The sequence below is a fragment of the Heteronotia binoei genome, chromosome 13, assembly GCF_032191835.1.
Source record: "Heteronotia binoei isolate CCM8104 ecotype False Entrance Well chromosome 13, APGP_CSIRO_Hbin_v1, whole genome shotgun sequence".
NCBI lineage: Eukaryota > Metazoa > Chordata > Lepidosauria > Squamata > Gekkonidae > Heteronotia > Heteronotia binoei.
Window position 1 is genome coordinate 7,767,043 of NC_083235.1, and position 14,042 is coordinate 7,781,084.

Sequence of the window (14,042 nt, forward strand, 5' to 3'; positions counted from 1 at the left end):
TTGTCCAATTAGCCCCTGCTCAGATCCGTTCACTCCCAGGCAGGCCCCAGCTTTATGTGACACCCTCCCCCGAGGCCGCGTACAGGGCTCCAAGGCCGAGTCTCCTTCTGGAAAAGAAGTTCAGGCGAGCATTCAGCAGACAACCAGTCGGTGTGTCGCGTTACCTTGAGGACGAAACTAGCCGCTGTTTATCCTTCGCTGCTGCATTTTTAAATGAGTTTATTTCCAGCTGGGCAGGCCTTTATGAGCCACCTAATCTGTTTACTTATTAAAAAAAATTTACACCCTGCCCTTCCTCTTGGTTCAAGGTGGCGTGAGCCATCCTTGTTTGGGTGGGAAGAAGAATTGCAGATTTATACTCCGCCCTTCTCCCTGAATCAGAGACTCAGAATGGCTTACAATCTCTTATATCTTCTCCCCCCACAACAGACACCCCGTGAGGTGGGTTGGGCTGAGAGGGCTCTCACAGCAGCTGCCCTTTCAAGGACAACCTCTGCCAGAGCTATGGCTGACCCAAGGCCATTCCAGCAGCTGCAAGTGGAGGAGTGGGGAATCAAACCCGGTTCTCCCAGATAAGAGTCCGCACACTTCACCACTACACCAAACTGGGAGAGGCAGGATGTAAATATTTTCCTAAAAAATAAATAGATTGGCATTCGTTATGGTTCCCCCCCTTCATTTTTGGCATCAGATTTTCTGTTTTCCCTTTTCCCCCATCCTGGCACAGTCACCCAGGTTATGGGGAGGGTGAGAGAGAAGCTTGGCTGATACCTTGCCACGCTCAGTTTGAACAGTTATAGGAACCTCCACAATCCCTGACTGGGAAGGACTATGAATAGCACGGGAAACAGAGAGAGACCTGAGACAGACTGGTTAGCCCCCTGATATTACGGTGGCCTGCAATGCCAATATGGGTATTCCACAGTATTCTGTGTGCAGTGGGCCCTTCAACATTAGTTAACGTGAAGGCAAGGCCACATATGACCTCACACAGGTGCCCTGGATTTATTCAGGGCTCCTCGACCCTCTACAACTCGCAAGCACGAGAGACCCTACTACCTTTTTGTCCTGAAGGTCTGTGGAGAGCTCATAGCTGTCCGACAATGCCTTGGAACGCTTGCTTTCCTCCTCTTCCTGCTTCCTCAGAGCCACGCTGGCTGGCTGTAGCCGTGCACGTTGGGCCCACGGCAGCCCCGGTGACGGCGTGTGACATATGGAGGAGGACGACAAGGATGGCGCCAAATCGTAGTGCTCGATTTTGGTCACCTCGGGGGCGCAGCGGTACGGCGGCTGACTGCCCAGGTTGTCCACGATAGTGCCTGGCTCACTTCCCGGCTGGTCGCCTTCCACGCTGCGGAAAAAGGGAAAGGGATTATAGAAATGCTGAAGAAGAGCAAGGAAGTTACGCTATGGTGACCCGAGAACGCTGATGTTACCCTTTTGTCTCCTGTCACAGAATGGTCAGTCGCTGACACCGAGAGAAGAAGTCACAGAGCAGCTCACAATCTCCTTTTTCCTTCACATCAGACACCCTGTGCGATGCGTGGGGTTGAGAGAGCTCTCACAGAAGCTGCCCTTTCAAGGACAGCTCTGCGAGAGCTATGACTGACCCAAGGCCATTCTGGCAGCTGTAAGTGGAGGAGTGGGGAATCAAACCAGGTTCGCCCAGATAAGAGTCCACGCACTTAACCACTGCACCAAACTAGACAACAGTTCCCTATTGCTCCCCTCACAGAGCCACAACTGGCTTCCAGACCAATTTCCTGATAGGACCGGAGACTTATATACAATTTCCCCAGACTAGGAAGTTGCCGAGGACAGCTGTGTTGGTCTGCAGCAGAAGAGCTGGATTCAAACAAGATTTCAGGGGTATAAGTTTTCGAGAGCCCTGTATCTAACGAAGAGGCTTCAAAAGCTCATACCCTGAACAGCTCGATAGTCTGTGAGATGGTATTGAACAGAGGTGTGCAAAACAAGAGAAGAAGGTATTTTTTTGGTTTAGGTCTATTCGACCTGAAATTCCCCCCCCCCCCAATATTTCCAAAAAATCCTGGATCCCAATACCATACAGGCCAGTCCCAGCCACCAAGAGGTAGTGCCACTGGAAGCCGCAGTCCCGATCCTGCATGTAGGCGGTTCAGGGTATTGGTCGCCTGATGCTAACCTGGAGACGAAAGCATTTTTCGGCAGCACCCTGAACGACCAAGCAGCCTTATCTAGGGACAGCACTGCTTGCTCCACACGGAGAGGGGCCTAGAAAAGGTGGCCTAAACAAAGCTCGTCTCCTCCCCCCCAGTTGGCTAGCCGCGGTCAACGGGCATCCTTACTTGCGGTCAACAGCACCAACCCTAAATCAGACTTTTCCCTGCAGCCACTGTGGCCGGACCTGCCTGTCCTGCATTGGTCTTGTCAGCCACCAGCGAGCCTGCAGCAGACGTGGACTACTGCACCCTTCTTAAATCTTCGTTCACGAAGCCAAGCCAAGAGAGAGATTGCAATTGATCTTGCATTTTTATATATATATAAAATCAGTTCCATTAAAAAGATTACAAACCTTGATGGCATCTCTAGTGCTCTTATTCCATCACAAGAGGGGGTGGGGAGGAAAAGGTGCCAGCATGGCAACCGTCACTGTCCTTATACAAAGAGTTGGCAGAACATCTCTGCCTTACAGGCCCTGCGAAACTGGAAAGGATCTCGCAGGCCCCTGATGGCTTCTGGCAGGGTGTTCCACCAAGTCAAAGCCAGGATTGAAAATGTCCTGGCCCTTGCCGAGGACAACCGGACCTCTTTCGGGCCGGGATCACCGGCAGATCTGGGGAGCTCAGTTGATGCTGAACGCACACCCCTATTACTGAACTTGACTCTAGCTCGGCTAGGAAGGAGATTAACAAACCTACTGGCTTTTTTCCTTTTTTGAAACCTGAAGGTTTGGATGTCACCCTGTTCAGTCCAGCCCCACTTAGTTCTATTCCATCTCCCTACAGCTGACTTTCACCGTTGCTCTCTGAATACTACTTGCCCCCGTAGCAACTGCATTCCAGTCCACCAAAATATCAGGGGGCTAACCAGTCTGTCACCGCGGATTCTACCAGGATGGCCGGAGAGGCACTTCGCAGATTGCTACAAGCCTGTGGAGGCTGTGTCTGCATTATTTATTTATTTATTCGGCTTCCCTCTGCTCTCCCCACCGAAGCGGGCTCAGAGCGGCTCACATTTTCGTTAAAACATCGTGTAAAACCCAGCAATCGATGTAAACCGTAAATAAAAACACAAGACTATATAAAAACGCAAAACGATATCAGGTGCTATATTGATCTTATAGAGCCCCGTGGCACAGAGTGGGAAAGCTGCAGTACTGCAGTCAGAGCTCTCTGCTCACGACCTGAATGCGATCCCAGCGGAAGCTGGGTTCAGGTCGCCGGCTCGAGGTTGACTCAGCCTTCCATCCTGCCGAGGTCGGTCAAATGAGGACCCAGCTTGCTGGGGGGGGGGGGAAGTATAGAGGACTGGGGAAGGCAATGGCAAACCACCCCGTAAAAAGTCTGCCGTGAAAACGTCATGATGCGACGTCACCCCAGAGTCGGAAACGACTGGAGCTTGCATGGGGGACGACCTTGACCTTTTACAATTTTTTAAAATACTGCTAGTTTAAAAATTAGTATTAAGCGTGACGATAGTGGGTAGCTGCCTATTCAGTCCATGTCCAATTCTGCTGTGCAGCTGTTATTACTAGATGTTCTATCAGGAAAACAGATTTCGAGGTCATGATTGTGCATTTGAGGTGGGCCAGATAGTTCAGTATCTGTTGTTATCGTTGTTGATCTGAATTAGTAAATGCCTGGCGGAAGAGCACTGTCTTGCAGGCCCTGCGGAACTGTGAAAGCTCTCACAGGGCCCTAACCTCCTCAGGGAGCTCGTTGCACCAGCTAGATCAGGGGTGTCAAACATGCAGTTCGAGGGGGGGGGGAAATCAGGCCCCTGGAGGGCTCCTATCAGGCCCCCGCGCAACCGGCTGTCATCTGCTTCCTTCTCCCTCTCTCTCGCTTCCTTCTGCATCACAGCTTGCTTTGCAAGGCTTTGCAAGGCTTGCTCAATCGCACAGGAGCTACAGAGCAAAGCCTCTTATTTTCTCAGCTGGCTGAGGGGGGGGGAGGCAGAGCTTGTTTTTCCAGGCTCTCTCAATCAAGCAGCAGAGCTACTGAGCCCAGCCTCTCTTCAGTTTGGTGTAGTGGTGAAGTGGGCAGACTCTTATCTGGGAGAACCGGGTTTGATTCCCCACTCCTCCACTTGCAGCTGCTGGAACGGCCTTGGGTCAGCTGTAGCTCTCATAGAAGTCGACCTTGAAAGGGCAGCTGCTGTGAGAGGCCTCTCAGCCCCACCCACCTCACAGGGTGTCTGTTTTGGGGGAGGAAGATAGAGGAGATTGTGAGCTGCTCTGAGACTCTCAGAGGACTCCCAGGGAAGGCAGGGGTGTCAAACATGTGGTCCAGGGGTCGAATCAGGCCCCTGGAGGGCTCTTATCAGGCGCGAGCAACTGGCTGTCATCTGCTTCCTTCTCCCTTTCTCTTGCTTCCTTCTGCATCACAGCTCGCTTTGCAAGGCTTGCTCAATTGCACAGGAGCTACAGAGCAAAATGTTCATTGTCTCCACTGGCTGAAGCTCTGCCCTTGGGGAGGAAGAGAGAGGAATAGCTTGCTTTGCCAGGCTCTCTCAATCGCACAGCAGAGCTACTGAGCCAAGGCTCTCTTCCTTCTATTGACTGAGGCTCCCCGCCCCAGGCCCTGGGGAAGGAAGGAAAGAGCCAGAACTTCCTTTGCCCAGTTCCCTGGATCCCATGGGAGAAATACAAAGAAAGCACCTTTAAGACCAATGAGAGCTAAGGTTTTAAGCATTTTTTAATTTTTTAAAAATATATATTTGTGTTTGTGTTCTTTATACAAATTTTATCTCTGCTACCTAATCTTCAATAGGTACACACATGGCCCGGCCCAACCCCACATGGCCTGGCCTAACAAGGTCTCTTTTGTGTCAGATCCGGCCCTCATAACAAATAAATTTGACACCCGTGAGCTAGATTACACCTTGAAACCAGCTACTCCAATTTAGTATGTTTGACATCAGGCTGGGGAGAGCTGGGGCCCACTTGCCTAGAAAGCTCACTGGGTTGACTTCATACTACTTGGAATCGATCCTCCTAACCTCTCTTAACAAGGTAGCTGGGGCAAGCCTACTTTGAGCTCCGTGGAGGAAAGACAGGCATTCATCTATAAGGAAAGTGAAGGAGTTGTATCGGATACGGTTGGATAATGTTGTTGACGCCACAAGTACTACCCAATAGGTGCTTGTGACAATCACACAAAACCACATCCCAGCATCATTACAAATCACAAAGGCCCCTGTATTTATTAATCGGACCTGGCAACCCTGAAACCTATGGCAAGGGTGGCCAAACATCTTCAGATGTTTTTTGCTTACAACTCCCATCAGCTCCAGCCAGCATGGCCACCCCTGACCTATGAGCTTCCATGCTGAATTGGTTCTAATGAGCCATGGTGGCATGAAGCTCAGAGTGAAGCTGGAATGCCAAGGAGGCTGTGGGTGGGGGCTAGTTCACTCCCTATCTTCCACCAAACAGCAGTTTTTAATGGTTGCATGGGAGCGGGGGGCGGGGGGGAGACGCATGAAGCTGCCTTCTTTTGAATCAGATCCTTGGACCATCAAAGGTCATGGCAGCGGCTCTTCAGGGTCTCAGATGGAGGTCTTTCCCATCACCTCCTGCCTGGTCCTTTTGACTGGAGATGCCAGAGATTGAACCTGGGACCTTCTGCATGCCAAGCAGAGGCTCTGCCACTGAGCCAGGGTCTCAGGTCAAGGTCTTCCCCATCACCTCCTGCGTGGTCCTTTTGAATGGAGATGCCGGGGATTGAACCAGGGTCTCAGGTCAAGGTCTTTTTCATCACCTCCTGCCTGGTCCTTTTAACTGGAGTTGCTGGAGATTGAACCTGGGACCTTCCGCAGGCCAAGCAGAGGCTCTGCCACTGAGCCAGGGTCTCAGGTCAAGGTCTTTCCCATCCCCTCCTGCCTGGTCCTTTTAACTGGAGATGCTGGGGATTGAACCTGGGACCTTCTGCATGCCAAGCAGAGGCTCTGCCACTGAGCCAGGGTCTCAGGTCAAGGTCTTTCCCATCCCCTCCTGCCTGGTCCTTTTAACTGGAGATGCTGGGGATTGAACCTGGGACCTTCTGCATGCCAAGCAGAGGCTCTGCCACTGAGCCAGAGACTCAGACCAAGGTCTTTCCCATCACCTCCTGCCTGGTCCTTTTAACTGGAGATGCTGGGGATTGAACCTGGGACCTTCTGCATGCCAAACAGAGGCTCTGCCACAGAGCCAGGGTCTCAGGTCAAGGTCTTTCCCATCACCTCCTGCCTGGTCCTTTTGACTGGAGATGCCAGAGATTGAACCTGGGACCTTCTGCATGCCAAGCAGAGGCTCTGCCACTGAGCCAGGGTCTCAGGTCAAGGTCTTCCCCATCACCTCCTGCGTGGTCCTTTTGAATGGAGATGCCGGGGATTGAACCAGGGTCTCAGGTCAAGGTCTTTTTCATCACCTCCTGCCTGGTCCTTTTAACTGGAGTTGCTGGAGATTGAACCTGGGACCTTCCGCAGGCCAAGCAGAGGCTCTGCCACTGAGCCAGGGTCTCAGGTCAAGGTCTTTCCCATCCCCTCCTGCCTGGTCCTTTTAACTGGAGATGCTGGGGATTGAACCTGGGACCTTCTGCATGCCAAGCAGAGGCTCTGCCACTGAGCCAGGGTCTCAGGTCAAGGTCTTTCCCATCCCCTCCTGCCTGGTCCTTTTAACTGGAGATGTCGGGGACTGAACCTGGGACTTTCTGCATGCCAAGCAGAGGCTCTACCACTGAGCCAGGATCTCAGGTCAAGGTCTTTCCCATCCCCTCCTGCCTGGTCCTTTTCACTGGAGATACTGGGAATTGAACTTGGGACCTTCTGCATGCCAAGCAGAGGCTTAACCACTGAGCTTTGTCTTAACAGGAGAAGTTCTGGCCGGTTTTTCATCCACAACAAGGAAAAAAGCAACCCAAGTGCTTTCGGCGTTAATTGTTCCCGAGCTTTTAAAAAAAACATTTTCATTTTCCTCCTTTCCGTTTTAAATTACAGAGCGTACCCCACGCAATTAAGAGCCGCGCCCAGCCTGATGAACTAGTCGCTGCCTTAACACTGCGTTGCCACTTTTAATGAAGCACCCCCTCCCTCCCCGAGGAGCTGAGTGCGAAAGCCGATTCCTCACACATCGGTGGCTTAAAAGGAGGGCCACGCCCAGTTTAAATTTAAAATTAAATCTGATGGTTCAGCTGCCAAGAAAAAAAAACAAAACAGCAACCTCGCGCCTGACTCGTGACCCATGAGAGCTGAAGGCAGCTGTGCACCTATGCCTGCTTTTTAGGGTTGCCAATTCCCAGGTGGGGGCAGGAGATCTCTTGGTTTGGAGGCCCTCCCCCCACTTCAGGGTTATCAGAAAGTGGGGGGGGGGGAGGGAAATGTCTGCTGGGCACTCCATTATTCCCAATGGAGACAAATTCCCATAGAGTATAATGGAGAATTGATTCACAGGTATCTGGGGCTCTGGGGTGGGGCTGTTTTTTGAGGTAGAGGCAAAACGCCCTCCAAGTTTCAAAAATTCCTCAAAACACCCTCCAAGTTTCAAAAAGGCAGGGCCAGGGGGTACAATTCTATGAGCCTCCAAAGAAGGTGCCCCTATCCTTCATTATTTCCAGTGGAGGAAAGGTATTTAAAAGGTGCACAGTTCCTTTATATGTGATGGCCAGTGTTCCCGTTGGAGCTCAATTATGCTTGTCACAACTTCGCTCCTGGCTCCACCCCCAAAGTCTCCTGGCTCCACCCCCAAAGTCTCCTGGCTCCACCCCCAAAGTCTCTTGGCTCCACTCCCAAAGTCTCCTGGCTCCACCCCTAAAGTCCCCAGGTATTTCTTGAACTGGACCAGGCAAACCTACCTGTCTTGTCCATTGAATAATAGGTGCAGCTGTATAGCAATCCCTGGATGAGCTCTATGACCTATTTTTCTACAAAACGACGCCTGCTCCCATAAAAGTGCTAATGTGAAGAAGAAAAAGAATTGCAGATTTATACCCCGCCCTTCTCTCTGAATCAGAGACTCAGAGCAGCTTACAATCTCCTACGTCTTCTCCCCCCACAACACACACCCTGAGAAGGCTGAGAGGGCTCTCACAGCAGCTGCCCTTTCAAGGACAACCTCTGCCAGAGCTATGGATGACCCAAAGTGGGATGCTAGAATAACTACTAAGTGAAGGTAGATCCACGGGGGGCCACTGTGTTTGAAACAGCAGGACAAAGTTGGAATCCAGTGGCAACTTTAAGGTCAACCAAGTTTTATTCTGGGTAAGAGCTTCCATGTGTATCTGTGGAAGCGTGAGTGGCACACAAAAGCTCATACCTTGGATATAACTTTGTTGGTCTTAAAGGGGCCCCTAGACTCAAACAGAAGTAGAAGTAGAAGAAGATTATATTGAACTGCAGATTTATACCCCACCCTTCTCTCTGAATCAGAGACTCACAGCAGCTCAGAGCGAAGAAGAAGATTATATTGAATTGCATACCCTGCCCTTCTCCCTGAATCAGAGACTCAGAGCAGCTTACAATCTCCTATATCTTCTCCCCCCACAACAGACACCCTGCGAGGTGGGTGGGGCTGAGAGAGCTCTCCCAGAAGCTGCCCTTTCCAGGACAGAGTCTCAGAGCGGCCTACAATCTCCTATATCTTCTCCCCCCACAACAGACACCCATTGAGGTAGGTGGGGCTACAATCCCTAGATGTGCTACCAAGCTGTGGCCCCCTTCCCTACAGTTAGGCCCAAAGGCTTCCGCCACGTCCCAGGGGATTCTGGGAGAACATCCCATTTTTTGCCGGAAGACGTGCCCAGAGTGTGTGGAGTGCACTTGTTGCCAGGCCTCGGATTCAGTGGGAGCTCACAGAAGCGCAGCTCCTGAACCTTTCTGAGAGTTCCTCCTCCTCCTCCTGAGAGTTCCACCTCCTTGTCCATTGAAGAGTAGGTGCAGCTGCATAACAATCCCTGGATGAGCTCCACCACCTATTTTTCTACAACATGACCCCTGGTTGTCGTACAAAAAAACTATGCTCCGCTACCATCCCTACAGAAAGCTGGGTGTTCACGCCTTCCTTTGCAAGGTGGAAGCAAAGGGAAGGGATGGTGGCTCAGTGGTAGACCATCTGCTTGGTAAGCGGAAGGTCCCAGGTTCAATCCCCGGCATTTCCAACTGAAAAAGGTCCAGGCAAAGAGGCGTGAAAAACCTCAGCTTGAGACCCTGGAGAGACGCTGCCAGTCTGAGAAGACAAGACTGACTTTGATGGACCCAGGGTCTGATTCAGTAGAAGGCAGCTTCATAGGTTCACATGACGGGTTGGCACCTCTTTTACCCTAAAAAAGGTAAAGGTAGTCCCCTGTGCAAGCACCAGTCCTTTCCGACTCCGGGGTGACATTGCTTTCACAACGTTTTCACGGAAGACTTTTTACGGGGTGGTTTGCCATACCCTAAGAGCCCCGTGGTTCAGAGTGTTAAAGCTGCAGTACTGCAGTCCTAAGCTCTGCTCACGACCTGAGTTCGATCCCCGGCGGAAGCTGGGTTTTCAGGTAGCTGGCTCCAGGTTGACTCAGCCTTCCATCCTTCCGAGGTCGGTCAAATGAGGACCCAGCTTGCTGGGGGGGAAGTATAAATGACTGGGGGAGGCAATGGCAAACCACCCCGTAAAAAGTGTGCCGTGAAAAGGTTGTGAAAGCAACGTCACCCCGGAGTTGGAAATGACTGCTGCTTGCACAGGGGACATTTCTTTCCCTTCCCTTCCCGCCTTCCTTCCTTCCTTCCTTCCTTCCTGTACAGTGTTAAAGTTGCAGTACTGCAGTCCTAAGCCCTGCTCACGACCTCCGCCGGGGATCGAACTCAGGTCGTGAGCAGAGCTTAGGACTGCAGTACTGCAGCTTTGACACTCTGAACCACGGGGCTCTTAGGGTATGGCAAACCACCCCGTAAAAAGTCTTCCGTGAAAACGTTGTGAAAGCAATGTCACCCCAGAGTCGGAAAGGACTGGTGCTTGCACAGGGGACTACCTTTACCTTTTTTAGGGTAAAAGAGGTGCCAACCCGTCATTTGAACGACCTGAGTTTGATCCCTGGCGGAAGCTGGGTTTTCAGGTAGCTGGCTGGAGGTTGACTCAGCCTTCCATCCTTCCGAGGTCGGTCAAAGGAGTCCCCAGCTTGCTGTGGGGGGGAGCGTGGACGTCTGGGGAAGGCCATGGCAAACCAACCCATAAAAAGACTGCCGTGAAAATGTTGTGAAAGCAATGTCACCCCAGAGTCGGAAACGACTGGTGCTTACACAGGGGACCTTTCCTTTCCTTGCCATACTCTAGCAGACCCTAAAAGGATCTGGAAACTATTAAGCTCTGCTAGTCTTATGGATGGAGCGTGGGTCTGTGCTCTTTACGGGGGACAATGCAGGGTATCTTGGCCAAGCGCTCCTGGCCACAAATCCAGATGCAAACTCACCTTTTGGGAACGCGTATTTTGAAAACATATTCCAGCGTGCCTCTGAACTCAGACACGGGAGTGAGAGAAATTCACCTCTGCGTTGCCAAGGAAATAGGGCGACGTTTGTCGCCTCGCGGCACGGCGCCGTGAAGACAAAACCGTTGCCCGCACTTCTAGCGCAGGAAAGCAGGGTGCAGCGTCTGTCCGCCTCAGTGCGCGGACTCTTATCTGGGAGAACCGGGTTTGATTCCCCACTCCTCCACTTGCACCTGCTAGCAAGGCCTTGGGTTAACCAGAGCTCTGGCAGAGGTTCCTTGAAAGGGCAGCTGCTGTGAGAGCCCTCTCAGCCCCACCCACCTCACAGGGTGTCTGTTGTGGGGGAGGAAGGGAAAGGGGATTGTGAGCCACTCTTAGACTCTGAGTGGAGGGCAGAATATAAATTCAATGTCTTCTGTGAGCCAGTTTGTTGTAGTGGTTAAGTGTGCGGACTCTTATCTGGGAGAACCGGGTTTGATTCCCCACTCCTCCACTTGCACCTGCTAGCATGGCCTTGGGTCAGCCATAGCTCTGGCAGAGGTTGTCCTTGAAAGGGCAGCTTCTGGGAGAGCTCTCTCAGCCCCACCCACCTCACAGGGTGTCTGTTGTGGGGGGAGAAGATGTAGGAGACTGTAAGCCGCTCTGAGACCCTGTCCTTGAAAGGGCAGCTGCTGTAAGAGCTCTCTCAGCCCCACCCACCTCACAGGGTCTCTGTTGTGGGGGAGGAAGGGAAAGGAGATTGTGAGCTGCTCTGAGACTCTGAGTGGAGGGCGGATTAAAAATCCAACGTCTTCTCAGCGCACCTGCGCCATGAGGGCGGTTTCACTACCCATCTTCACGGTGCCACACAGTAAGGCAGGAAACATAAACCCGTATCGCCATGGCGATGAGGCAAAGCTCTCTGGCTTGCTGGGCCACGTGTCATGGGTGGGCCACAAAACAAATACAAGTCGATGGGGTGTGAACTGGCAGAGACTGACCAAGAGAGAGATCTCGGGGTCGTGGTAGATAACTCACTGAAAATGTCGAGACAGTGTACGATTGCAATAAAAAAAGGCCAACGCCATGCTGGGAATTATTAGGAAGGGAATTGAAAACAAATCAGCCAGTATCATAATGCCCCTGTATAAATCGATGGTGCGGTTTCTTTTGGAATACTGTGTACAATTCTGGTCACCGCACCTCAAACAGGATATTATAGCATTGGAAAAAGTGCAGAAAAGGGCAACTAGAATGATTACAGGTTTGGAACACTTTCCCTATGAAGAAAGGTTAAAACGCTTGGGGCTCTTTAGCTTGGAGAAACGTCGACTGCGGGGTGACATGATACAGGTTGACAAGAGTATGCATGGGATGGAGAAAGTAGAGAAAGAAGTACTTTTTTCCCTTTCTCACAATACAAGAACTAGTGGGCATTCAATGAAACTGCTGAGCAGTTAGGTTGGAACAGATAAAAGGAAGTCCTTCGTCACCCAAAGCGTGATTAACATGTGGAATTCACTGCCACAGGAGGTGGCGGCGGCTACAAGCATAGCCAGCTTCAAGAGGGGATTGGATAAAAATATGGAGCAGAGGTCCATCAGTGGTTATTAGCCACAGTGTGTGTGTATATTTGGCCACTGTGTGACACATAGTGTTGGACTGGATGGGCCATTGGCCTGATCCAACATGGCTTCTAAAAAACAAAAACTGCCCTCTACATTCAGTGCCGGAGAACAGGCCTGGTCTTGCGTTGCCTAGACAACATTCCCTCCCACCCAGCCTCCCTCAATGAGGATGATGCTACCTCAGTGGCCCTCACTGATGATGCCACTGACTGGTGATATGCTGTCTGCAGCACTGCTGTGTCGTCCCTGATTGTTTGGAATCCTGAAAAGGGTGCAACTGAGAAGAGGCACAAAGTGGGTGTGAAGAGCTCCCCCCCCCCCCCCAAAAAAAAAAATGTGTTTGGGACTTTCAGGAACCAGTTCCCAATCTGCAAAACCAAATGCTTGATGAATATACTGAAATGATTCAGCAGTGTGATGCGGTAGCTAAAAAGGCCAATGTGATTTCGGGCTGTATCAGCAAAGGCATAGTGTCCTGATCATGCAAAGGGAGGGTATCGCTTTACTCTGCTCTGGGTAGACCTCACTTAGAGCACTGTGTTCAGTTTTAGGCACTGCAATTTACGAAGGATATAGAGAAGCTGGAATGTGTCCAGAGGAAGGCAATGAAGCTGAAGGGTGGGGTCTGGAAACCAAGTCCTAGAAGGAAATGTTGAAGGAGTTGAGTATGTTTAGCCTGGAGAGGAGACGACTAAGAGAAGATGATCCCCATCTTCTAGTACTTGAAGGGCTGTCATATAGAGGACGGTGCAGAATTGCTTTCTGTGGCCCCAGAAGGCAGGACCAGAACCAACGGGTTGAAATTCAATCAGAAAGGTTTCTGGCTCAACATTAGGAAGAACTTCGTGACAGAGCAGTTTCTCCCTTTTTTGGGTGGTGAGCTTTCCTTCCTTGGAGATTTTAAAACATAGGCTAAATGGACGTCTGATAGCAATGCTGATGCTGTGAAGTTAGGGGGCGGTATTTGTGAATTTCCCGCATTGTGCAGGGGGTTGGACTAGATGACCCTGGAGGTCCCTTCCAACGCTGTGATTCCAATCTCTCATATTCCTGCAACACCCTGACCTGGATTTTATTTATTTATATTTATTTATACTTTCCATTTATAACTCGTCCTCCCGTGTGCAGCAGGACTCAGGGCGGGGTGTATCATAATGAATAGTTAAAACCATAACTGGGCAACATTAAAATAATCATCCCATCTACAATACTGCTCAATAAAATCAGGTCAAAGCATTGCAAGTGGTTACTGTCGAGGGAGGTGAATGAGAGAAAGGACAGTGCTCTTTAGCATTGCTATCCCCGCCCAAATAAGAACATAAGAGAAGCCATGTTGGGTCAGGCCAATGGCCCATCCAGGCCAACACTCTGTGTCACATAAGGACATAAGAGAAGCCATGTTGGATCAGTCCTATGGCCCATCCAGTCCAACACTCTGTGTCACATAAGAACATAAAAGAAGCCATGTTGGATCAGGCCAGTGGCCCATCCAGTCCAACACTCTGTGTCACACAAAAACATAAGAGAAGCCATGTTGGATCAGGCCAGTGGCCCATCCAGTCCAACACTCTGTGTCACATAAAACATAAGAGAAGCCATGTTGGATCAGGCCAATGGCCCATCCAGGCCAACACTCTGTGTCACATAAGAATGTAAGAGAAGCCATGTTGGATCAGGCCAATGGCCCATCCAGTCCAACACTCTGTGTCACACAGTGGCCAAAAAAACCAGGTGCCATCAGGAGGTCCATCAGTGGGACCAGGACGCTAGAAGCCCTCCCACTGTGCCTTCCCAA

General features: G+C 51.0%; 1 protein-coding gene across 5 annotated transcripts in view; it reads right to left on the minus strand.

Moving 5' to 3' along the window:
* IQSEC2 (IQ motif and Sec7 domain ArfGEF 2) overlaps positions 1-14,042 on the minus strand; it is a 368,004-nt gene that overhangs the window by 69,772 nt on the left and 284,190 nt on the right. For all 5 annotated transcript variants that reach the window (XM_060251903.1, XM_060251901.1, XM_060251902.1 and 2 more), the window contains one exon: positions 1,060-1,351. In XM_060251903.1, the coding sequence (XP_060107886.1) occupies positions 1,060-1,351 (292 nt within the window). The remainder of the gene's footprint in view (positions 1-1,059; positions 1,352-14,042) is intronic.